This window comes from Seriola dumerili, unplaced genomic scaffold (genome assembly GCF_002260705.1).
Source record: "Seriola dumerili isolate Sdu_G_001 unplaced genomic scaffold, Sdu_1.0 BDQW01000216.1, whole genome shotgun sequence".
Taxonomy (NCBI): Eukaryota; Metazoa; Chordata; class Actinopteri; order Carangiformes; family Carangidae; genus Seriola; species Seriola dumerili.
This window is the reverse complement of record NW_019174471.1, coordinates 1,095,013-1,121,849: the sequence shown is the minus strand read 5'-3', so window position 1 is coordinate 1,121,849 and position 26,837 is coordinate 1,095,013. Positions and strand designations below refer to the sequence as shown.

The following is a 26,837-nucleotide window of genomic DNA, read 5'->3' as shown; positions in this document are numbered from 1 at the left end:
TGTCATGGTCGCCACCACTGGAATCTCCTGGCAGTCACTTTAAGCATTCAGGACAAACAGCTGTGTATGCGTAGATGAATATTTACCTCATGCACTGACAGCAGTTTGAGCAAAAACACAAAAACAAGCAGAACGTCCACAAGAGCTTGAAACAACTGAAGAGCAGAGTCTCTCACACACACTTAATTAGAAAAAACTATAGTAACTTTAAACACTTGAGAGCATCACTGAGAAAAAATGGCTGCTTAGAAAAAGTTATTGTTAAATAAAAAATAAAAAAAAATCCAACATTTTTGTGATCTTCAGATGGACTCATACAGTACACACTTCACTATCAACAGGCTATGAGATGTTCAATGTCATCTTGCCGTTATTTTGTAATGAGAACTTTTAATACCTTATGGACACTTTCTATTACAGAGGCCAAAAGTGTTCGATATTAAATAAATACAAATAAATAACTTTAATCAGGTGACTAACTAGGTAGGCTGGTCTGTTTCTCATAATAAACCAAGCTCACAACCCTGCCTAGCTAATTAGCTTGTGCAGGCTTGTCTAGCTAAATAAATAAAAGGAGAGGTTAGTTCAATGTGATTAACGGACATTTTGAAATTAATGTAAAAATGAAATGAATAAAAATAACACGTCATAACATGGAATTAAGTTTTAATAGTTTTTGTAAATTATTTCACTCACTTTTTTTTATTTATTTATATACTATTGAACACTTCGGGCCTCCATATTCTCACACACTGCCTCCCATTCATTATTTAAAAACAATAGCTTTAGGAAAACCCTCAGAAAATGTTAATGAGCAAATATTGGTTCAGCAATAAAAACTATAGATCTTTCACATTTTTTTTTAATTCAGTTAACAAGTACAGAAATGTCAGATTTTGCCTTCCTCAGTGTGTAGTGTTATATAGGCTTAAAATGGAATCAGCTGTTACCTGTTAACTATTTAAAATTAAATGCAACTGTGAGATAAAAATGAAACTTGCTTTAAATTCTCTTCTTTATGTCAGTCTGTCTGTCAAGTAGAAACAAAAGGAAAATTCAGGATGATTATCAGACTATAAACGACAACCCTTGACTAAATTGTTTAAAGCTGGCCCTACTGCTCCATCTCCTACGCTCACGAAGGCAACAGCCGAAATATTTCTACTACATTCAAAATTGTATAAAAATATAAGCTTGACAGTCTTAATCCTCTGTAGAGACCCCAAGAGGCTGCACTCAACAATACCAAACTGTAGTGTTCTTAAAGCGTCACTATAGTCTCTCGCTGTGTGGTTAAAACTGTGAAGTTCACTGATTTTATGACTCTTACTATTCTCCAACATTTAACATCCTGTCAAATCACTCGAGGCCACAATTCAGCAAACGTTACAGTCTTGCTTTATGAATGGGAACATCTTCCAACAGAACAAGCTACCTACCTCGCTACATCCATAAAAATAGTGACAGAAAAATGGCATCAAGCGTGGATGAGACTGACACAGCTGTACAGCTGTTGTGATTTGACTTATACAAGTAAGACTCAAATAAACTGAAGGGGCAGAGACAATAATCAATTTGAATTTAGGGCCAACGCAGACATGCAAAAGACATTATTCTTGGAGAGCGATCGGGGTGGCATTGTGACGCCGGAGGAGGCTGTGACAACAGAGCCAATCAGAATGGGTTTAACACGCTTTTGCCTGGACACACACTCTTGTGTTGAAGCAAACTGAGGCCTTTAGAGTCCTCCCAGTAGTGGTTAAAAACTTTACGTCCTGTCTTTAGCTTATAAGTGTCCAAACCAGAATAGCCTTCTCTTCTGGAGAGCATGAATCTGCCCGATAGATGTTTGTATTTTCTGTGGGTGAAAGTGGGAATTTTAGCCCAGCTTCAGACTGAATGAGTTGGGGGGGGGGGCAAAAAAGAAAAACATTTCTTCAGCGACCATAAAGCTCCACTGCATCCTACCAGGTAGATGACTGATAGAGAAGTGGGCTGACTGCTGTTGGTTCACTCAACTGTGATCAAGAAAGACTGATTTTCTTCTTCTACACTATCTGTAATTTTTCATTTAGAACACAGAGATCTCGCTGTAAAACGTTAGCCATAAAAACTATTTCACACCTGTAATACTAAAGTAGACTAAAACAGTCAAAATGCGGTGTTTGCTGATTAGTTTGCTATTTCGTTCTGATTTTGATCGAGAAAATAACAAGATCCTTAACATGAACTTGGCTGTGGTGAGGACTGTTTTAGTGCACTTAAGTTCCTGCTTCACTATAGTGCATTTCACCAAGTAAAACATTTAAAATAAAATACAAAGCAGCACTTACTTTCTAACCAAACATATATCAAGTGGCAAAAATGCATGAGATCCATACATTTTGATACAGTCAGATTCCTTAAATGAGAAGGTGTACATTCAAAAAACTTACAGCAAATTTGAAAATTAAAAGAAAAAATAAAATCCCCTCTTGCTTATGTTATGTTTTGATTCTTGTTTAAATCTTTGAAGACTGCTATACAATTCTGTCAGACAGTAAAACCCCAGGTAAACTAATAAGGGGGAAAACACATAAATACGCTGTTTTAGAAATAAGTGAAATAAGAACCTTTTTCAGTCGAGACTATTCTCCACTTTTATGTAAAAACAAAACAAAAATTTCCCCAAAATATCTGTCAACTTCCTAATAATTAAGTAATAAGTTAATTGTTTCCAACCCTCAGTGCAAAAATATCAAAAACAAACTGAAAGGGAAGGGACCGGGAGTCACATGGACCGTTGGTGTGCGTGAGACAGTGTATCACCTCCACAGAACAGGATTTTCTCAGGCACAAGTACTTAGGCTTTGTCCACTGAGCCCTTGGCAGGTCACTCTTTCTTTTTGAATTTTTTCTTTTTTGTTCCTGAAGAACACAGAAGCTTTAGTGCACCGCTCGCACACATCGCCTGGGGGAGAACAGGACCTTCACTGTGGAGACGACACCAGAGGAACTCTTCATCCTTTCTTCTTCTTCTTCTTGTTCTTCTTCAGTCGGCATTGTCAAACGCTTCTGAAATGTGAGAGGCTGCGTACTTCAACCGGAAGCCACCTGCAATGAATCACCAACACACAAGCAACCACATGGACACACACAGATGTATCCACACACACAGAGGATACACAATCAGTTGAGGAAATGATAATCTGAACATTATATAAGGTCAGTGAGGATATAGCTTGCTTTTCTCTCAGTCTAAACCTTGTGTGTTTTTGTTCCTGTATATTTTAGGTTTTTGCATATTTTTCAAGAAAAGCCAAAGACTTTCTTTGAATGAGTTGAATGAACTGGCAGTCACTATGAAAGTCAGACTTCACATGGAACATCAGACCTATTATCAATGTTGCCATAGTTGTTTTTCATGGCATGACACAATGTTCACTGTTTTGAAAAAGTAGTTTCAGATCTTCATTTTTCATCAGTTTAAACCTGCAGATTTCACTATCTTCTACAGGAAAGGTGGCGAAGTTGAGCAGTGTAGAACTGGTCTGACAGTGACTTAACAGCTCCCCCCTCTGGATAATCTTCAGCCTGTTAATCATGAGTGAGCGAGCTTGTCTGTGTTTTAGTTTGTCAACTGACAATTGACAGCCGGTTTCACATTAAAATGGTGAAACGGTGTCACATGTATGACTGCATCCTAAAACACAGGAACTCTACAGCTGTGGTTCCACCTACTGCTTGTTGTCTGTAGATTGTTGAGGTAAGTTTCTCTTGCTGTGTGTCTATAAACACACAAACCAGGAGCTGATACGAACTTCTCTCACTGGCTAATCAGTCAGAGGTGTAGTCAAAACAAACACACCGTCTTTGATCTCTATCTATGTGTGACGAACTCGTCGGCTTTTTGCTATAGCTTCTCTTCTCCAGGATTTATTCCGCGTAAGAACACTCACAGTCTGAACCGAGACTTGGCTTTTCAGGCCTCACACTGATGCTATTTGGTACAGTGAGTGTTTCAGTGGTACAGGTGGAACAACTCAAAATTTACCCTAACTTCTCATGGTCTAGGCTGAATGCTGGACTCTGATGACTGCTGTGGATTCTGGGAAGGGAAAACTAAAGGGTCCTCTGTTTCTCCCTGTACCTTGTAGCTGCTTTACCTTGCTGTGTGGAGTCTATGGAGGGCTGGTTGCAGTCCTGAGCGTAGTGGCCACTGACACCACAGTTATAACAGGACACATTGCCGTTCTTCTTATTGACTCCACCTCCCCCCAGTGTCGCAGCAGGCAGCATCCCCAGAGGATTTGGGTACACGTGCTGGTAGACGCGCTGACAGAACGATGCTGCCGGCGCCATCTGCTGCTGCAGGTTGTAGTTTGCGGCTGCGGCGACCGCCACTGCCGCCGCCTGGGTGCCCAGCATGTGTGATGGCACGTCTGCATGGCTGTGAGAGTGAGTGTGGAGAGGGCCGTAAGGGGATGGGTGTGCAGGGGGTGGGGCAGCGGTGAAGAAGGTGGGCAGCGTGGCGGCACCATTAGCCTGGTGAGGAGGCTGAGGCTGGGTGAGGTAGCTGTTGCTGCACAGGCTTGTTAGCTGGAAGAGAGGTGGAGGAACGCTGAACACCTGCCGTGCTGCTGCTGCTGCCATCTGGTGGGTGGGGAAGAATAAAGGTGCTTGGCAGCTGGAGGCTCCGCTGACACTGCTGCTGCCTCGCCCGCCACAGTTGTTGTGACAGCCACACGTCCCACAGCCCATTGGTTGCTGCTGCTGCTGCTGCTGCTGCTGTTGCTGAGGTTGCGGCTGCTGGGGAGCCACTTGTTGCTGCTGGGTTTGCTGAAGAGTAATAGGGTTGCCAGGGGCAACAGGGGCACTTCCTGTGGTAGCGCCGCTATTGCTGTAGGATGTACAGTCACTGTGTGCCGTGCTGTGAGTAAGTGCTGGGCTGGGGCTAGGGGCAGGTCCAGGGGTGTGGGTGGGCACAGCTGGAGGAACAGCTGCTTGTACATGTCCAGTAGATGGAGCGATTCCAGTGGCAGCAGGTGCTCCTACAGTAGGCATGATAGATGTGGGTGCAGGGGGCAGGGTGTAGGGGGAAGGCAGGCCAGACGGTAAGGTTAAGCTGGGGTGCTTGGGATGTGAAGTCTCCACATGCGGCAGAGAGGAGGCCAGACCTGAGCTGACACTGGCCGGGTCTTGGCAGGGAAGAGACTGCTGAAGAGGAGAAGAGAAGGATGTGGGGCCAGGAGTCATGACACTGATGGCTCTTACAGGGGCCTGGTGTGAAGCCTGTGGGACAGCAGGAGTAGAACCACTTCCTGAGGCTCCGTCAGGGCCGCCCTGGCTGTGAGACAGAACTGTTTTGAACCTCTGAACCAGAGGCTGTACAGCAAGACTTCCTGGAGGGTGGAGGCCAATGGGTGAAATCCCAAACGTCGGGAGCATGTCCCTCTTCTCTGGGTCTCCCACAATTCCAGGGCCTGGGATGGCTGGAGGAGGCACTAGGGGCATCTGCATCATCAGAGTCCCAGATGAGGGCTTCCCATCAGGGATGATGCTTTGGCTGGGAGGAGGGACCAGTGGAAGTGGAGAGTCGGTGGCGCCGTTGGGGAGAACGTAGGGCAGAGAATGCATGTAGGGGAGAGGGGGGAACTCTGCGCTGGTGTCTGGGCAGAGGGGCTCCATCTGAGCCCGGTGGTTGTTGGAAGACAGAGGATGGACAGAGGAGACGTTCCCGACCACAGCTGGATTAGTCTGGTGTGTGAAGAAGACGTCAGGGCCAGGACCTTTACTGGAATCATCAGAGTGGCTGTCTGTATCTAACAGAGACACAACATCAGGTCAGAACAGATTCATGTTGCGAGAGAGGCCACAACACAGCTACATCCCTCATTATAAAAACAAGTGTATTTTATACATAGTGTGTTTGTGTATTTTACCTTTGTTGTTGTCATCCTCACTATCCAGGCTCTCTGGTCCTCTGTGTTGAGGGCTGGATGGAGAACTGTAGCTTTCTGATGATGTTTCACCAAAAGTATCTGGACCTGAACCTCCACCTGCAGATGAAATTCAGATTTTGTCACTCTGTTATTATTCTTTGTCTCACTATTTGCTAAATTAACATCAACACGTTTGAGCCCCATTTCTTTTTTTTCCTTCATATTGAGCCCAATTTTTTAGGCTTGTGCACCATTAAAAGTATGCTGAATTAGCTTTTAGCGTTTCCTGTTTGTAATAGGGGCACTTCCTGTTTGTATTGTATTCTGACAATGAAGAAAACTTAACTAAAGAGGACTTATGAACCTTTATTTGTGATGGACTTAATGATATACCCCCCTGGAAAGTCTAAGTTACACTGAATCTAAAAATATGTGGGTCGTATCTGTGTTCTGTTTTGACTGGGTTGTGAGCAGGGGTGCAATTAATATTCAGTCAAATCAGTGGCCTAACTTCCTGTTGTTTTTAGAACAGCAGCACGATCCCGTCTCTTTTACCTCACAGTGTCTTTCCCTCCCTCGTGTCATAGTTTCATATCTGTGTCACACATTCACAATTTATCCAGAACTACATGTCCCTTCCCACTGTTGGTCTGTTACAACCAGTCACCCAGACACTCACCTTTCCTCTGAGGTGACAGAACTGGCACCAAACTACCATTGGTCACAAAGGCAGCTCCTTTTCCCTTCCCCTTGTCCCTGAAAGGAGGCAGAGATGGAGGACAAAGGGACAAAGTCATGTCAGCAGAGAAATTCAGTAACAAAAGATGTAAATGAGATGCGTGATGAGCAGAAGACCTTTGAGCAGTGCAGTGAAATAAGTAGCTTTAATATCAGTGATAATACATCATCTTGTGACCATACAGATCACGCATTTGATTTGATCAAATGTTTTTGAAACACAAAGATGTATAAAAAGAACCACTGCTAATGGCTTTCATGTGACTTTCTCTCAATGCATCATTTTTATTTTAGCTTTATTTATATTTGACTCAACCGTGTCACACTGCAGCATCGATACCTGCAAAGTTACCTGAACACCGTCATTAAACTCTGATAAGCTGCGGCTGACCTACCTGTCTGTGGGCAGGACTCTGCTCTTGGTTTTAGTGACTGTGTGGCTTCTCTTCTCAGCCTCCTGGAGCTGTGAGGAAGAGAATGAGTCAGAACATTTCAGAGCAGCTTTAGGTTTCTTCCAAAACATTTACAACAGATTTCAATTTTCAAAGAATTTATTTATGGTAATTTTGTTTGCTTAGTACCTCTGAATAATGTGTGGTCAAAAGTTAACCACTAATTAGGAAATTGTAGCATCACAGAGTCACTACAAAGTATCTAAATTACCACAACAGCAAAAGACAGACACCAAGCTGTGTTTCACACAAAGGGGAAAACAATGGTGCAAAAATAGTACAGCCACATTTTTTCCAGTCTCAACTTCCAGCTGACATCATATTAAGTTTTTACCGACATAAATGGACAATCAAAACCTATACTACTCTTTGTAAGTTATATCATTTGCAGTTATTTTTATCCAAATGTCCCAAAGGAGAGCATTAAATGTTAGGAGGGAAGACTTGCTCCTTACATTCCTACTGTCAGGTTTTTGGAGTAACATGGTATGGAAGTTATTTTTAGTCAGTTTGCTGTATCATGAATTTACTTGTGTGAAAAAAAGATGTGATATATGTTTGTTATCTTCGTTATGTACCAATGCTGGTAGAATTTAACTAAATATTTCATGATCTATGGGGAAAAGAAGAAATCATAAAACTAAACTCATAAAAAATAAGTGACATTTGAATATTCTTAGTAATAATTGTTGCAATCACAAGAAATTGGGGCAGCACTGTGCAGCAGAAAGGTTTACATTTACTATGTGTTAAGCCTCTATTGGGAGGGGGGGGGTGCTTTGTCAGCAGCAGTGTGTCTCTCCCCCACTCACACATACAGTTAGTCTTGACCTATATCAGTGAGATTAGCAGTGAGTACTCCCATTCACGTGGCAGTGTGTAACACATCCAATCTCTCTCTCACACGCACGCACGCACGCACACACACACACACACACACACACACACGCGCACACACACACACACACACACACACACACGCGCACACACACACACACACACACACACACACGCGCACACACACACACACACACACACACACACGCGCACACACACACACACACACACACACACACACGTACAGAGGAGTAGCCTTTGTGTAACTACAAGCTGTAATGATTAACTAGTGTTCATGGAACTGTCCGTAGCTGTGAACTGTGGTTCTGAACTGTACAGTTGAGTTAATCATCAAACCTACACTGGTAAATACCTCTGCTGCTGTTACAGGTGAGAAAAGCAAAACATCTTGACCCAGCAAGACCTCCAACCCAAACCACTCAGGAACAGTCAACCTTCAACCCTCAAAGAAAAGCTAAAATGTGTTTCTTAATTTTTTCCTCACAATCAATCATTTAAAATGATCTGAAAACTTTCACACCACCGCCGACCTCTTACTTCAGATAGACTCATCAACACAAGAATCATTGTTTTTTAATAAGGCTACTCTCTCTCGTTAATAAGGAAGGTTCAGAGCTATAGAACAGTTACACCGGAAACATTACATGTCCCAGTGGATTCTCCTCAGAGGATTGAACAAAGGAGGCCTCTACCTTCACTTGCTCGGCCTCCTGACTGCTTCTCAGAGTGCCGCTCTTCTTCCTCCTCTCTGCCGGACCATTGGCCTCTGCAGCGTGGCCCCCTCTCCGCCCGTCCCCCTGGGAGACTTTGGCACTAGAGAGACTGACGGAGAGGAATGTAAGTGTTGTCCTCTCAAATGTGTATTAGATCATAAAAAGGTCAATAATAATGTAGTCTCAGCGTGTTTCACTATTACTGAACTGTATTCCTTTTGATCAGCTGTTGTTTTGTATTATAATGATACAGTAGTATTATTATGATTACATTATTATTTATGCTGCTATATTTGCTGAAGTGATGTCAGAGGCACAGATCATAGACAGTCTACTCACCCTTGACATGGACTCTTGGTCCCATGCTTCTTCTTGTGTCCCTGAACATACGACTCTACATCTGAGAGAAAGATCAATAAAACATCATTACAACTACTTTTCATCAATAATCAAGACACAAGATGTAAAATGCTTTTTGTAGATGTTTTCCCGCTATGACAAGGAAAAAAATCTGCTCGGTATCACAATTTTAAAATATAGACCAGAGCAGATATTTGACGATATAGAACCGCTGTCATATTAGTATCATTACTGCTCTTAATTCCAGCTGTTGATACTAAACCCCAAAGCCCAATGAAACCTTTATACCACAATCTGTCACTATCCTAAGTCCACTGAAAATGAAGCAAGTTAGGTTAACACCACAGTTCAAGTGAGATATTTAACTAAGGAAAATAAAGATATCCTTTTGAAAGTCAAATCAAGTCAAACATGTCCTCTTTCTTATTATTCCTATTACTTCTTATGTTAAAAGAGACATAAAGAAAGAGACAAATATGTAAAGTAGGAAAGGTAGCAACTCAAATATCATAAAATAGTTTGTAACCATCAGCACAGCATCAGTTCACTGTTATAGCTGCTGTGGGGCTCGTTTACTCTGACAGTGGCACAGTGGGGGAAAGTGTTCACATTATCAATACAGTACAGTATTGATATTTATCACCAATGTGTTTTACATGTAAAGCAGCCAGTCAGAGACTAGTACAGGACATTACATTTACAGTTAAAATGACTTGTTGATGGGGGGTTTAATTACTATCAAAGGGCAATGCTAGCACTTCCCCATTCTTTCAGTCTTAATGCTAAACTAAGCTTAGCAACAAAGCATAACTTGACCTTTATCTGTGCTGGGAGCTAAGACATGACACTGTTTAGTTTGAAAAAGTCAAGTTATATTTAGGTTTATTTTAACCTAAATATAATGTAATTTTATTATCTAATTAGCAGTATCAGCAATGACTATTCTATTAATCTCATAGCATTAACTGAGCATTCATGCATTCTGATGTAAACTATGAGCCAGGCTGTGGGACTGCTGCTCGCGCTGAACTCAGTCCAGCACATGACCCGGCAAATATAGCCCAGAAATATGAGGATTTGAAACACACTCAGCCTTTCCAAACGACCTCCAAAAATAAACTCCAGTTAGCTTTTAAGCTGCGACTACAGCTCTACTTGCTGGGCTGTTCCTTTGCTTTGTCTGTGCACACAGTCAGGCCTCATTCACTGATTATACATGCTCCCGTGCGCTTCTTTTGTCCTCTTTGTCGCTCCCTCCCTGCCACTACTACTCTACGCAGAGGAAATTGGCTGTAAAAGATTTTCACTTCGTCTCACCTTCCTCCTGACTGGAGGCGTCAGAGCAGTCTCCTTGGTAGGCCTTTCCCAGCTGGCAGTTGCCTATAAAGAAAACAATCACTTGGTTTCTGACAACAGTAATCGGATTATGGTCACACATCTCAGTGACAACTGTTGCTGGAGATCTATGCCCCTTGCAGGCACCCATTCTGGGTTACTGCTTCATCTTTATCAAACCTTTGATACTACAAAGACATTTTTTTCCACTACATCACCATAAAAACTTATTTTCCTCCATATGCGTGGAACCATGACGGAGTATGCCTACATTTTTGTGTTTTTATGTGCTCTCTGTGCTGTCCAGGTGTTTTTTTCCACTGTATCATGTATGAATTACCTGGAGCCAGACCACATCCGTGTGTTTCATGTCTAGCCAAAGGTTTAGTAACAATACCATGAGTGTTCTGACTGTGAAAATATATTTTTCTCAATAATGAGCTATCTAATTAGTAATTAAAGAACATAACAGATCAGAGAAAATACACTGACACTGTTATTGTAAGATTTTAACAATGCCACAATACCACAATAACATTCTTGTTATTTTAACTACAATTAAAACTGCAGTTTTACAGTAGATTTATTCAGTGACTGTAGAAGAAGAGAACAGAGAGTAGATTCTGAAAGTGTGTGGTGTCCATGTGAGATCATATCACTGAAGCTGACTTTAAAAGGAACCATGTCATATGCTAAAAATATATGAATAAAGGGCAGATGTTATAAGGGAAGGAAAAACACATTCCTTCACAGCTTCATGGACAGTGATTCTTAGTCTGATACTCACATCTGCAAGAAGAAGCTTTAGCAGAGTAACTGGAGTCACAATTGAAGAAGCTGCAGACTTTTCTGGTCTGTCTGAAGACTGGTGGCGCAGACAGGAACCTCTCCCTGAAAAGACAGTTTTACATTTTTTACTTTCTTTTACATATATTTGTTTTAGTATCTGTAAGAGAAAATGAATCCATTTAAAATTACTTTATAATAAGCCATTGTTTCATACTTAAAACACAATTAACAATGGACCTGTTCATGTCTGTCACAGTACTGGGCTTTGTGTCGCTCTCTTCAAACCATATCAACACACTGGTCCTGAACATGCAAATCAGCGCTTCATTAATAAAAAAATTAACTGTTGTAACCATCTTTAGAGCTCTCTCCTAATACCAATATATTGTAGTTACACTAACATACTGCAGTTAACATAATAAAACAAAAGGCTTTGTCCTGACACCAGTAACGCCCAGATCCGTAAAGACTTGCAAATAAAAGTGATGCAGCCGAGTCATGGGCTGGAGCTCAGGGAGATAAGTTTCATTTTCCAGTTTCACTTCACACAAAATGAAACCCATAGACTCATGCACCATGGACACCACTGTGTGTGTGTGTGTGTGTGTGTGTGTGTGTGTGTGTGTGTGTGTGTGTGTGTGTGTGTGTGTGTGTGTGTGTGTAAGCTGTGAATGAGTAGAAGGGCATAACTGGCTCTGAAAATCAGCCTGACCTCTTCTCAGCCATCCAACTATGACACACCCACAAAATATAAGATCCCTGGTGCCTGACAGTGTGTTATAGGGGCAACTGTAAAAAGCTGCATGCATCATTTGGATTTATTTAAAAGAAATAGTCATAGTCAACCTTAGTGAAACTGTATCTCTAGATCAGAGGTTTTCTCAATGTGAGAGGTTCCTCCCCAGGGGAGAATACAACTTGAAGTCATCTGTTGTAGTTTGTTAGTGATTTGATTCACTGAAACAGTCAGCAGCTGGAGCTGCAGCAGAGGCTGAAAGACAGCGCTTACTGAGGAAATGAAGGTTCTTCAAAACCATTAGCATCCAACTGCTGCAATTTGTGCCAAAGATTTCACTCCTTCTCTGAGTCATTACTCTGACAAAATCATTGAAAACAAAACACTCTTTATAACTTTAGAACTCGCCTAAGAATCGTCACATTTTAAAGTTTCCTTCAGTATCAAAGTAATCCACTGATACTTGTCTGTATGTCTATGTGTACAGTGCAAACAGGAAAGGCTAACAGACAATTTGGCATACTTTAAACAGTGCCAATTTGCCAAATTGTTAACAAAAACAGGAATCAAGTTGTAAGCCACAGCTAACTCCCTGAATCCATGGCAAAATATTTTCTGGTTACATCCATAAAAGCATTATGGGAACTGCAGTTTCAAAAATTTGAGCATTATTACTCCCCAACAGTAAGACAAAAAATTAATATCAACCTTTATGCATGTTGCACTCATTCAATAAATTTTGACATTTTGACTAGGGCTCAAAATGATGATCTTTAGTCGTTGTTCTTACATACAGATATTTCCCCTTATGTAGAAAATCTGTTGACAAGCAGATAAACAAACTGCTGAAAATTTGCAGCGGGGGTGGGGGGGTGGGAATTTGGCTTGTGTCAGAGGGGGTGAGGGGCGCAGTTGTCTCAACTCATTCTTGATTCTCATCCAGTGTTTTTCTTGGCATTGCTTTGTTATATTAGCATTAATAACACTCACAGGCTGTCGATCTTCGGTTACAGAAAGTTCTGTTGTGTGACAAACAACAGCTCATACACGTGAGTGGTTACTGAACACCTGTAGGGAGTTAACTGCTCTGATTTGGATTTCTCTGGGTGTTTCTACTGACTGCCTCCTGAGCCCAGAAAGCATGGGTGTCAGCTGCCTTCTAAATGAGCTGAGGCACAGTGAGGAATAAGAATGTACTCAAGATTTATTACATACAGGAAATGACCCAAAGAGCCCCGAAAGTGACCACAGTGTGGACAGCGGTTTGTCCTCGGTCAAGGCTGCAGTTTGTAATGTTCTCGTATGATGTTACATGGTGTGAATGCCAGAGAACACCAAACAACAGCATGGAGTCCAGACAAGTCCACCCTCTGTAACTGCCCGAACTGAAATTCAATGTATTTTAACTCTATCTAACCATGAAAATATCCAACACAGCAGAAAGACTGGCCACTGAGACTCACAAAAGGAAACAATGAGGTTGTAATCAAATTATGTAATTATGATCAGTAATAGGAAATTACTGTGCCACAGTGTAATGTACCTGAGGTTCTTCTCCACCTCCCTGCTCTCATGCTGGTCTCCCTGGTTCAGGAGTTTCAGGATGCTCTTCTCAAAGGACTCGGTGCACTGATCCTTAGGAAGCTGTACAGAGAAAAGAGGGAAGGTAAACAACAGACAGGATTCACTGAGAAACAGGTTAAAGCTATCATTGTCTGCCTGGTAACAGCTACAACAGTCATAAGTGTGTAAATGTGTCGTACCACATGCAGCGGTGCAGCTTTGGATTCAGCTTCAGTGGTCTTGAATGAAGCTTTAGCTGAAGAATGTGTCAGTTGTCTTCTAGACTCGACTGAACATCATTGGAGTTTGTGCATAAAGCTTTTAAACTGTTTTACACACTGTAGCTCAAACGGTGAAGACTGAAAACAAATCTTTTGACTGGTGTTTACTTTTGTAAAAGTAAATCTTCTCCTTTTATCTTGTTATTTGCTGCCTGAACATTTTAAATGTTGACATCACTCTCTGCTACTTGGCAATAATTCCACAATATGCAGAAATATTCTTCATTAAAAGTTCAGTCTCTATCATTTAATAAGGCAGTAAAATTGTCTTTTTCACAGTAGATATTTTGACTTGTCACTGCAGAGAAATCACAGGTCTTGTAACATTTACACATGAATGGTGGCTCAGTTCTATTGAAGTTTTCAACTGTCTCACTGACAGTGAGTCTGCATGCACAATACCAGCACCCTGAAACTGAAGTAGCTAAATGGAATTCAGCCATTGTTCATTTTACTATTTACACCTGTAATTTTATGACTGTGACAAAAGATCTTATGTGAAAAAAGGTATATGGGTCTCTGACACTGTCCATGGTGCTGACACACTCATCACAACAAGTTTCACCTCACAAGACACCGGACCAGGAACTGAACTTTGATTTAACTAAGATTCATTATTTTACTTACATTAATACACCCCTGTTTATTAAAACTTTGAATTATTCAGACAGTTCCATGGAAACTTGCTGGAACACATTATGTGCCTGGATCCATTTTGGGATTGAGTATTTGCACATTATATTTTCTTTTTTGCCTTCCTCTTGTTCTCTTCTTCTAATTTTTGATTTTTTTATACCGGTTGGCAAACATCGTTGTGGAGCATTACTGCCACCAATTAGAATGGAGTGTGGATTGGGAAATGCTCAGGTATAGAACACCGGACCGACACAGACCCTCAGTTGTAGTATGAATGGAACCAGATGCCATGACCAGGGAAAAGCCTGCAGCTGTCTGCAGATGTGGATGTGAAAAGTATGTCTGTGCCTTTAGAGTGGTGTGGCTGGAAAGGAACTGTGATTTTTCCTGTGATTAAGAACCATAACTTAATCACATGCTAAAACAAAAGTGGATACCTTGAGAAGGAAGTTCTCCAGTTCCAGATGGGTTTTGGTCACACTGCTAGAAGAAGAGTCTGACCACTTCACCTGAAACACAGCAGAGGACAACCTCCATCACTACATGGACGACAATGAGACTGACAACAGCGACGTCAAGACGCAATGATGGTATAATGTCATAGTAAAAAGTAAACACACACATATTGAAGCACACACCCAAACAGAGAAGATTACACAACGTTGATTTAAGTGATCTATTTTTGGAGATCAACAAAAATAACATGACACACAAAAAAAAAAAATAGTATTGTTGCCTTTTCATCCCCCTCTATGATCATGTAGGTATGACATTAACTTGGCTGCATTGAAATGTGTAAAAATGAGTAAACCTATGTTATATATTTTGTTGAGTTGTGTACTAACATAAATGTTTCTAGCAATTTTCAAACCAAGAGAAATCTGTAATTGTAATCAAGGAAACAGTCTATTTTGTTTGGTCGTCTGTCAATGGCGTCATATGCCCTTTGTTGTGTTTGTCTGCCAGAAGATTCAAAGATGACTTTTTATCCAGTTTTAGGCCCCATTTTTACATTAAACTTTTTAGTCATTAGGTCAGACAAACAAGTTGCTGTCAGCTGCAGCTTGACTCACAGCCCCTCCGAGACATCTTGTGTCCGCAAAACAGTGTCAGAGAAACACAGATTTTTGAACGTGAAACAATTTTATTCATTGTTTTTTACAGTTATAATCACCAGGTCTGTTTGTTTTGGAGATGAGGAGACCTCTGTGGATAATTCAGCTCCTGATAAAAACCTCCTGAATGATTAACAATGAAGGAATCCGAACCGGGAGAAGCTAACTGCAATGATGGCAATAGCGGTGGAGACAACAACTCCCATGCTACTTCATGACGTCACCAAACTCCGTCTTTTGTTATTGTTTTCACTGAGAGACCCTTAGCGACAGAAAATGACATATAATGGGTTTAAGAAGAACAAATGTTCTTCAGTTATGTAATGGTTCAGACTGTACAACATCTACTTTTGAAATGTTCATATTTTAACACTTTCTATTCTTCTCTTTATACGAAACAAACATCGTAAAAAATTCTAACTTCTACACACACAACCAGGTTGTAAATAAAATAGATTTGTTTGTTACTTGTGGCCATGAGTGACTGTATGAGCTATAGGAATCCATTAACAAAGGACAGGAACAGTGCCACTGTGCTCTTCTTAAGGCCAAGCAGTTTATGAATGGACACTGATCAGAATTGGCTCATTAAAGATGACTTGATCAATGCTTATTTAGTGTCCCAGACCAAAAACCTAATTATAAATTATCAGATCAATAAGCATCAGTCAAACTGTGTTTTTATTGACTGATACACTATGTCCGGCCAGCCTCCACCACACAGCTGCCTGTGCCAGTTTATGTTCGGCCCCCACGGAGCCCTGATCTCAACAAAATCGAGTCAGTCTGAGATCTCAGGAAGAGACAGAAGACACTGAGTCAGACTACATCCACAGAGGAACAGAGGAACTGTGGCAGGTTCTCCAAGAGGCTAGGAACAACCTGCCTGCCAAGTAAGTGTCCTGAGAAGAATCTGTGCTGTTTTAAATATTGATTTGATTTAGTTTTCTCTGTTAATTAAACTTTGTATGACAGTAATTGTCATGTCATTATATTTTTGAAAGCATCTTCACTTTGCCTTTAGCAGCTAACACTTCAAACAGTACTGTATTTGAATTTTATGTCTGCAGTAGATGCTAAAGTATTAAAATCAACTGTGTGAATAGTCAGACAGTCATGCTATTGCAGAGCATCTTATTCAGTGTTGTATCACCCACAAAAATAGCAAGCTATGACTTATCATGCAACAACTAAGGGGATGACTTACTGTCTTAATACCAGCTAGCTACATTATCTTGTGGCAAGTGAGGCTCAACTTGATTGGTTTTATTGGGCCAACTACTTCAGTTCGCTTTAATGAAGTTGGGCTTAGAATTCAGTTAAGTATTGTAATAGGCAGACTATAGATTAAATACTGTGGGGCTCAGTTATATGGGAAACTGTCTGTTGGCTGATACTGATAATCAGTGTTCCCAGTAAAACTGCATAATACTTTTAAAATAAATAACTAGATGGAAACTATAGAGGAAATCCCAACTTGGTAACACACTGACATGAAGGAAAAGTGATTTTTACAGCCTTTTTTTTTTTTTACAGTCAACCTTTTTTCAAAAGAGACTTTGGAGGAGCCCTTCCCAGTATTATACAATATTCGTATCTATAGCTAAGGTATGTTAATTATGCAACATGATAAAAACGACACGTCTATTTAGCCCATGGGTGCAGTACGAACATGTGAGAATATGTGGGTGTTGAGTCTGTGTGAGTGTGCATCAGTGATTTGTGTCCAGTATAAACAGATGGAGAGTGAGAGTGGATCACTGTTGTGAGTGCTGTTGGCTTGACTATCAAAGCTCGCAACAGGACTGTTAGTGTCTCCTCTCCATCTGTCTTACTGAATTTTTCTTTCTGTAATGCAGCACTGAATACTCACTCACTGTGGAATTAGCCATTTGGGGCAAAAGAAGGAATAAAGGAAATAAAGAAAAAAATCCCCAGATTTTCCTACAACAGCCAACCCACACACTCAAAATGATGCCTGTAATAATATGGACGTATGCAGAACCTGCTCTTTTCCTGCATGGTCAAGTTTAATTTGGCTGCTACAACATACAGGGCAACCACCTTGTTAAAATCCTGCTCAACAGATTCAAAAATCATGTTGGAGATTTTAAAAAAGGCCTTATCCCCAGGCTGACACTGGCATAACCAGCACAATACACCAACGGGAGAAAGTGATGCCAGAGAGACACCTCACGTACAAACTAGCATATGAAGGCTGTGGTTAGTGAATAGTTGAGTCCATGATGTCCTCTGACCTGATAGTGATTCAGCAGCAGGAGTTGTTGTCTAATATGAAATATTTTTTAAATTTTTTAAATAGGGCATCAGCAGTAGCAGGACAGTGTGTAATACTTGCACCCTGTTCATCTGCTTGTATGTTTTTATATTTTTGAGCAGTGTGGGGTTGAACGTGGTTTATGGACTGAAAGAGACCATGTGGTATGATCACTTTCTGCCTGCGTCTCTGCCCTATAGAAAGGCAGCCAATGATGTGGCCCTGAGATAGGTTGTTTGAAAGTTTATTCTATTAAATTTCATTATCTTTAATACTTCAAGGTTTTTCACTAAGCTGTTATTGTTACACTCCACTATCAAGCTAACTGTTTGTTTTATCTTTCGAATGCAGTGAACTGGCTACCTACCAAAGCTGAAAGCACAATGCAGGAAGGTGTTAGCCACAGAGCGGAAAGTGTGCGCATGTGCGTGTGCATGTGTGGTGTCCCGCAGCTACGCTACAGGAAACACCACACATAACCACAATGAATGTGTAAACAGTCTTACTGTACTTGAGATTACATATATAAACATACCAAATCACACCTAATCCACACATATTAGCAGAGCTGTGTGTGTGTGTGTGTGTGTGTGTTTGTGGTGTTACATACCTCAAAGTTGTATTCCTTGTCTTTTCTGGTCCGGGAGATGCCCCTGAGCACAATTCCCTCTATATGCACCGCTGCAGCAACAGAGACCAGAAATGAACTATTATGACTCTGTGACAGGTTTTGTATCACAGCTGCTAGAGACAAGGCAAATATTGACTTGACAAACACATCTACAGAAAGCCTATATAAATACTTAATCCCATACAATTATCTGTTACCGCTTACTATGAACTTGTATGTGTCAACACCATGTACTATTCAAAAAGGAAATACAGAAAAATGTGAGGTCATTGTGCAAAACTACCAACATAAAAAGCATTTTAAAAAATTACAAGGCCACGCAAATGACAGAAAAAAGGAAAATAAGAATTAAATTTACAAAAAACAATTCTAGCTATAGTAACTAATGTCCTTGCTTTCCGGAAGAAATCTATTATTCTGACAGATATTTGTCCCTTGCACTGTCCTTGCTGACAGAGTAGATCAAGAGGCTGAACAAACTGGATCCACTAATCAAAATGCTGCCCTGTTGCACCAGCATCACATTAATAACAATTATTATGTACAGTATACACGATGTTTCCATTTACCTTCTCTCTGTGCTGCCCAGCGGCTGGAGCGTCGGCTCTGGCAGGGAGGATGAGAAGCTGTACACTCTCCCAAACCGAGCGCTGGGGGAGGCAGGTAATCCACCTTCTGACCTGTTAGCTCCTAGAAAGCAAAAAAACATGAAGTTAGTTACAGCCACATACTGGTTCCTTCAACGTTTCATGTTTAGTTATAGCAAAACTACAATGTCATAAGATCTTAATAATTTATAATTTCATTTAAATATGAAACTATAGGTTTCATAGTTAGCTAATCATGTAGCTAATCATGTAGTCTGGTATATACAGTGACTAGGATTGAAAAGCCTAAAGAAAACCCACTAATCTCCAGTTCAAAGTGAACAGCAAATATACCGTGTGTGTACAACACAAATACCAAAGGAAATGGAACAGCAAAAGCGATAACAGTCAAGCTACACCATTCATGTAAACACAGCCTGCGGGATTTCAAAAAGGCAACTAAAGCATAACTGTCTGACAATCCAAAGGGACTGAGCAGACCTTATGTAAGCACAAAGAAATGCCACGACCTCCCTCTCATTCACAGTCTGTCTTTTACCAGATTTGACAGTGCCACGGTCCAGACACAGAACATCTCTCTAAAAATGGCAAGTGTGATTTTATTAAGAGCTGTGCATCTTCACCAGGCCAGGCCCTGACTCACAATGATGTCAACCCCACGGATTCATCTAGAACAGAGACAACCCCTCAGTGTTGTTTAAAGGTAAAGTCACTGTATTACAAGAGAACTGCTCTGGTTTAGCACTGGTCTCCTATATCATAGATAGACTGTGGTGTGTAATGCTAGTCTCAAGCAGTGATGAGAAGCAGGCTGCAGATGTCTGGTATGCTCACTTCTTTCTAACTCCACAAACCCAGAAATTTTTCATTTTCATCACGTCTTCATCACTTAACACATTTTCGTGTAGCTCCACCTGCGGGGCTTGTTTTTTAACATATGAAGTGGTAAACCTAACCTGAAAACATGGTGGGTAAAATGGAATGGAATTCCCCTTTGAATTGTATTAAACGAAAAAGGTAAATGTAGCTCACATTTCTACTGCTACTTATGCAATGCTAAACATCGTATGTGGGCTTTACCTCTAGTAGTCAACCACCAGCGATGATTTATCAGGCAGGAGCAATAGTTTAAGTAACGTTTAACTTTTTAATTATTGCCTGTTTTACAATAACGTTTTCTGCGAGACTACCGATAGACTTATTTATAATAGATACTGACAATTCATTTCCACTCATTGCTAAACTGATGAGAGTATGCCTAATGTAAACTGGGTTGCTCATGTGCTGATGGGAAACTCTTGACACTCGAGAGTCAGCTACATTTGCATTCCTAACATGACTTCAGATTAGGGAAGTGATTTTCCATTAATATGTATACAGTGTACATTTACAGTTGACTTTTTCAACATACTTGAACAAGCAAACATTTGATCCTCTTTGATACAGTGCCTAAAGATAGAGGAGGTTTATTTAAACAAAGCCAAAATGAAAGTGAGCTTTTTCAATAATTTATTAAACAAAAATATCAATAGATTTAATATTCCTCTGTGGAAAGAGTAAGTACACCCTTGGCCACAGAGGCTGGTATTGCCCCCTTTAGCTGAAATAACTTCTTGTAGGCGTTTTGGATAATTGTCAACCAGTCTGACATTGACTTGCTGAAATTTTTGACCACTCTTCCATGCAAAATTCCTTATGTTGCAAGATGTTTTTTTGCATGCACTGCCCGTTTCAAATCCTCCCACAACATTTCAATGGGATTCAAATCTGGGCTTTCACTAGGCAATTCTATAACCCTCCATTTCTTCTCTTTGAGCCATTCCTTGGTGGATTTGCTAGTGTGCTTGATCTTTGTCCTGTTGAAAGATCCCCTTCTGGTTAAGCTTTCAGACAAGTGGCCTAACATTATCTTTAAGTACTCTTTGAAATAATGCAGAACTCATAGATGAATCAAAGCTGCCCAGTCCCTGAGGCAGCGAAGCAACCCTAAACCGTAACATTTTCGCCACCATGTTTCACAGCTGAGGTTCTTCTCCTGAAAAGATGTCTTTGGTCTGCACCAAACATGTCTACTGTTACTGTGGCCAAGCAACTCTATCTTTTATCTATCTGTCCAGGGCACATTAATCCTAAAGGCTGGGCTTATGTCTATATGTTCACTGGCAAACTAGTCTTGCTCTGATGTTCTTTTTAGAAAACAGAGGCTTTTTCCTGGCAAGGCTCCCTTGCTGGTCAAATTTATGCAATCTCCCTCTGATTATAGACGCATGCACTTTGACACCAACAGCTGCAAGAGTTACCAGCAGATCTGGTGATGAAATTTTGGGGTTTGGTGAGACTTCTCTTTGCATCAAATGGTCTACTCTTGAAAGTTTCCCCACTTGTCAATAATTTCACTTATAATGGATTGATTTCTTTCAAATAATTTGAAGATCTTTTTGAAATCACTGATACCTAATCTGCTACATGTGATTCCTCCTTTATGGATCGAAAAGGTGTGACTTTCCATGCGACTGATCCCTTTTTTTGAAAAAACGAAAATGACTACAAAATATAGTGAAATATTCAACTAAATGTGTCATTTATTTGAGTAGATCACCTGTATTAATTGGCACCATTTCAAAGAGGATCAAATGGTTGCTTGTTCAAATATGATGAAAAAAAAAAATCAACAATTTCCATGGGTTGTACTTAATTTTTCACGACTGTTCATTTTCAATGCTGAAACAATGTTTCGATCAACAGAAAATTCTTACCATCTTTGTTTAATAGTTTTCTGGAAGGAAACCCTGGGCTAACTTTGTGTTTCTGATTTCACCCCACTTTATGTTTCTACAGTCTGGAGGGTTTAATTTCAAGCAAGCACAGTAGAGTGATTCTTTCCACAGTTAAAAAACCCCAACCTGAGGAAAGGAAACGGGTCTAATCAGTATGATCAGCTATTTGAATTAGTTTGGAACCACATGAAATAAAAACCTACTAATTGTGGACCTTCATGGATATTGGTTAAAGATGGAGCAACCAGAGCAACCACTATTGTGGTTTAAGTACTGACGTACCTTTCTGGTTCCAAGAAAGCTCAGATATTATCAAAATAACATTAAGTTTCAATTGTTTAGTCTGGGTATTCAACTGTGTCTTCTGTATGTTTGGAATTATGTTTCCTACACACCTGTTGTCTAAAAAATATGTTCTTTCCCTACTGATTTACAAGAGAATCAAATGTGCTGCTGTACCTGCTTTCTATTGAGGTGGCAACAGGTAAATGATGACAACATTAATAAACTTCTTCTTCTTCAGAAACCCTGTTTTACCAAAACAACATAGTTGTACATTGATTGCACTATAAGTGTTGTGGTCCTACAGAGATGCCCTGGCCTACAAATCATGTTCTCCAGATGTAAAGGAACATGTTTTTTTGGTACAAGACATCACATCAACATTTTTATATTTTTCAGTGAAAATTAAATGCAAAGATGACCATAACAACAGAAATGACCAAAATAATCGCAATATGATTTTTTTTTGCATATTGTGCAGCTCTATCATCATTATTAATTTTGTTATTGTCATTATTATAAATAATTGGTGTTTCTGTATTTGCTGCTGTCATTATTAATAACATTAATAAACCCATAAGTATCAATTTCATTATTACCATTGTAAAAACCAGTCTGACAGTGCTTCAATACAACAATAACTGTTGGGTTTGCTGTATAATATTGTAAGGTCTTGACCTTACTCTGTAAAGTGCCATGAAATAATGCATGTTATGATTAGGTGTTATATAAATAAAATCAAACTGAATTAAACCAGGCAGTTGAACTGCAAGGTGGGGAAAAATATCTGACATCCAAATATCAAAGGCATGACTACCCCTGTTATATAAGTCACACATATGCTCCAGGGCACATGCATGTCTTTCATTATGTTGTCTGATTATTTTTTTTTACTTCATCGAAAGCTCTAATGGTACACTACAAATTAAGGGATGAAATGAGAAACAGCTGTGTAAAAAGCAGGCAACAGCTCAATCTCAGATAACCTTGGGAGTTACATTTTACTATTGCTATTAAAAAAAATCTGAAAAGTAACAGGTGCAAATTTTAACTTCAATTTACCAAGTTCCTCAATAGATAATTTACCTGACAAAATTTCTACCGCAAAAGAGAAGAAAATCGGTAAAATCAGCTGTCCGGCTGGAGTAAAAATTTCCCTACTCAATACTTAAACAGCTACAAGTTAAAGAGCACTTTGACAAACACCTGCTGCTGCACAGTTATAGCACAGACCAGCTGGGATAGGCAATCTGGAGTAGCAGGCTGCTGGATAATTAGACAATATCATCAGAACAGCGCTTGGCATTTCGTCTGGATAAAGCTTTAACAGGGCACCGGTTAGCAGCCAGTTGTTAATGACTTTCACTCTACAGGGCATATAGAAAGATAACAGTATCTAGTAGGATGTAGATACACAGCCCTAACAAATGGAAAGCAACACAATGGGACAAAAGCAACGTAGTCCTAGCAATATGTTAACCATTTTAACATGGCTGGTGTCACTAGTTGGAACCACTTAGCTGCTGGCAGGTTAACCGGCTAGCTTATATACGTTAGCTAACTCTGTTAGCATGGACGACAGCTCATGCTAAGAAAAGGACCTTTCCTGCCACACTACTCAGCATGCTGTAATATGCAGCCTAATGTAACGTTAAATATTATTATCTAATTAGCTATACATGTATGCTTACGTATAATTTTACTTATAACCACATATACAACAAACTTAAACTCTCCTTTGAAGAACAAAAGTTGAAGTTAAGCAAATGTCGACCTAGCTTAGCGTTTAATAGTATAATGTTGGTTTATTGGTCATTAAGTTACCGTCGTCTGGGCGTTTATTCTAAGCTGATTTTGACGTCTCTCCTCTACAGCAAGCTCTATTTTGTCAAGCTGCCCTCGGACCGTCTCCCGTTGGTGGAAATGGAAAGCTGGGTGTAGAGAGGCCATGGTAAAAAGCAACGCCAACTGTTCCAGAGGTCCTGCCGCTGTTTCGTAAGTGGACAAGCCGCAGGTCTGCTCTGTCCGCCCGTACACATTCCCGTCCTGACACGGCGGACGGAACGGGTGATGGTGAGGACCCCTGAATGGAAGAAGGGAGTAATCATAATTTTTGTAGAACAAGGCCGGGTCTACATGGCTCAGTATCCGAAAGAGTATTCCAGCACATTCCCTGCTGTCAGACCCGAGGAGGGACAGGCAGACTAGGAGTTTGGACCTAACCACTGGGTCAATCACGTCAGTTAAAACTCCCAAATCGCTCGGACTATTTGCCCGAAACTCAAAGTCCCGTAAAACATGGTAATCTTTCCTTGCGAGGTCTTCCAAATAAGATCCCAAAAAGCGGAGCTCCAGGGGTTGGCACATATGTAGGAGCCCGCACATGAACTCGATCCGCTTAGCGGGGTTTAGATGGAGGCCGAACCACTCAAAGACAGTCTCCTTGTCCAACTGGGATGGATACAAATGAGGTCTCAGCGACTCCTCCAGCCTGTCGGACACCGAAGAGGGAGATACAGCCCTGGGAATATGTTGGTGCTCCGACTGATCCAATGAATCGTCCTCGGCCGTTTCGTCGCCTCCTTCCTCGCCCGTTTTCATCGGCAGTTTCATTTCCAGCATTATCAGCGCTGCGAGAGAGGCTTCAAAGTGTAAATAACGGACCAATATACATTATTGACAACTTACACCGTATCGTAATGCTGAAAACAGAGGCGAACTATCCGTCGTTTGACAGTGTTTTTACTATTAGCTAATCATCTGACGCGGCGATAGTACTGTAGTTTTTTTTCCAACGGTTCGCTCTTCTTCTGCTGCCCATTTCCGGCGGAGTAGCAATGCACAATAAGCGCTCTGCTGCCACCCTGCGACTGTTGGTGGACTTTCTGTAACCTTCACCAGGCTTTATAAAACTGATTATAATGTAGGCTAGTATTTTTATATATTTTTTACATGTTCAGTCATCATATCAAAAATATCTTATCACAGGCTTGGAGTCAGCACATTTCTGTCGTGAATATGTTATTCTCCCAGTAGTAAATGTACATCTACTTTTTTACTCTGTTTGTTTTTTTTAAATGTAAATGTCTCTAGGCTACTCATTATTATCCATCTAAAATACTCCAATGTACAGCCCTCTGTGCATTGTAAATGTACAGTACACACAGCAGGTTACACATGGCAACTTTGTTATGCTATGACGCATCCAGAGAGTATGATGAAATAACATTGGCATGGCCCCAGGTTTTCTTTGTCAGATAGCAGTGGGTCATTTTATTAAACACAACTTGATACAACAATAACATTTCTTGATAAGCACTAAAATGAGCACAATAAAGGTCTTAAAATTAGATCTTGGCACACACATGGCCCCTCTACAAGTTAGTTATTAATGGAGGACCTGCCAGAGTTGATTATGTACTTTAGTGGTGCAAATTCCCTTACAAATATGCAAATAATCAGTAAAAGTCAGGCATTTAAATTTTTACTTAAAAAGTATAAGTATTAGCCCCAAAATATATTTAAAGTGCCAGAAATAACAGAAAAGAGTGGCCCATTTCAGAATAATGTATATTATATCACTGGATTGTAATCATTAATGCATTATGTGTACATCAGTGCTGCAATTTGTAAAGCTGGGGTTCATTTTACTTACTAACTTGTGAATTCCCCCTGGGGATCAACTAAGTCTTATCTTAACCTACAATTATACAATTGTCAACCCGAATCTGCAAATAACTGAAGTTATCAGATAAATGTAGTGGAGTAAAATGACACAATATTTCTCGCAAGTAAAGTACCTCAAACCAGTACTTGAGTGCAGTACTTCAGTAAATATACGTAGTTTCTTTCCACCTCTTATATAGCACCTGGGTTTTGAGGAAGATAATGGCTGAGATTCATACATCTATGATGAGACTGACATGATTTAAGTAAATGGTGATGGTGTTTCACTGACTGTCATTGAGGCAATACTGCCCTCTAGAGAAAAGAAGTTACAATTACAAATAAAAGAAACAGTGGGTACATATGGAGGCTTTACAGACTTCCTCTGAGTTTGAGGATGTGTTAGTCAATAAAAGCAGCTTCTCAAGTGTCTGGACTGATCTGAACAGCCAAAAAAAAACTGCCTCCATTTTCTCTGACTGGATTTCCTGCCGTTCGCCAAGAAGCATGAGGTCAGGACGTCAGATATTTGGAGACAGAACAAGACAACCAGAGAGAATCCCAGTGAACTTATCCTGTGTGAAATAGTCAATTTCAAACACAACAGCATTTTAATGATTCTGTCTAAAGCTGTAACTCCCAATAGTAGTTGATAAAAGAGATGTACTGGAGGCAGACCTTTAAACACTATAAGTTTTAACCTTTCCTTCCAGTGTTTCTACTTCCAGTGTTTTTCATAATCACCACATTCTGTTTCCTGTTTTCATAAAGTATAGTCCAGTATTTTTGAGACTTTTCAGACTCACCTCTTGGCCTTCAGTGAGATTTTTTTTTTTTTGTATTTAATATGTTGACCCAATTTAATCCCAGAAGTTTCTTCCGTCCCTGCTCTCTTAAAATAGATACATACATCAAGTGTATTCAGTAGAACAGTGAAAGTATTTCAGATGCATGTAAAGGGGAAAAGAAAAGTGTCATGCATCATAGACTGAATTGTACTGTTGCTTCCCTCCTCTGCAGTAAACAGACTTGGAGCTTGTCATAGTCCTCTGTGTTGTCCAGCCTCTTGTGGTCTGGTTGGAGAACATGTAAAGGCAC

At 40.3% G+C, this 26,837-nt stretch overlaps 1 protein-coding gene across 1 annotated transcript; it reads right to left on the bottom strand.

Annotated features, from left to right (window-relative positions):
* Positions 1-844: 844 nt before the first annotated feature.
* zcchc2 (zinc finger CCHC-type containing 2) lies at positions 845-24,994 on the bottom strand. The gene is made up of 14 exons (XM_022754042.1): positions 23,898-24,994; positions 18,976-19,096; positions 18,386-18,456; positions 14,820-14,891; positions 13,446-13,546; positions 11,165-11,268; positions 10,360-10,422; positions 9,022-9,082; positions 8,662-8,791; positions 7,055-7,122; positions 6,601-6,677; positions 5,922-6,038; positions 4,146-5,801; positions 845-3,093 (listed from the first exon to the last, which is right to left on the bottom strand). The coding sequence occupies exons 1-14, from the start codon at positions 24,693-24,695 to the stop codon at positions 3,032-3,034; spliced, it is 3,501 nt and encodes a 1,166-aa protein (XP_022609763.1). The 5' UTR covers positions 24,696-24,994; the 3' UTR covers positions 845-3,031.
* Between the last annotated feature and the right edge of the window lie 1,843 nt (positions 24,995-26,837).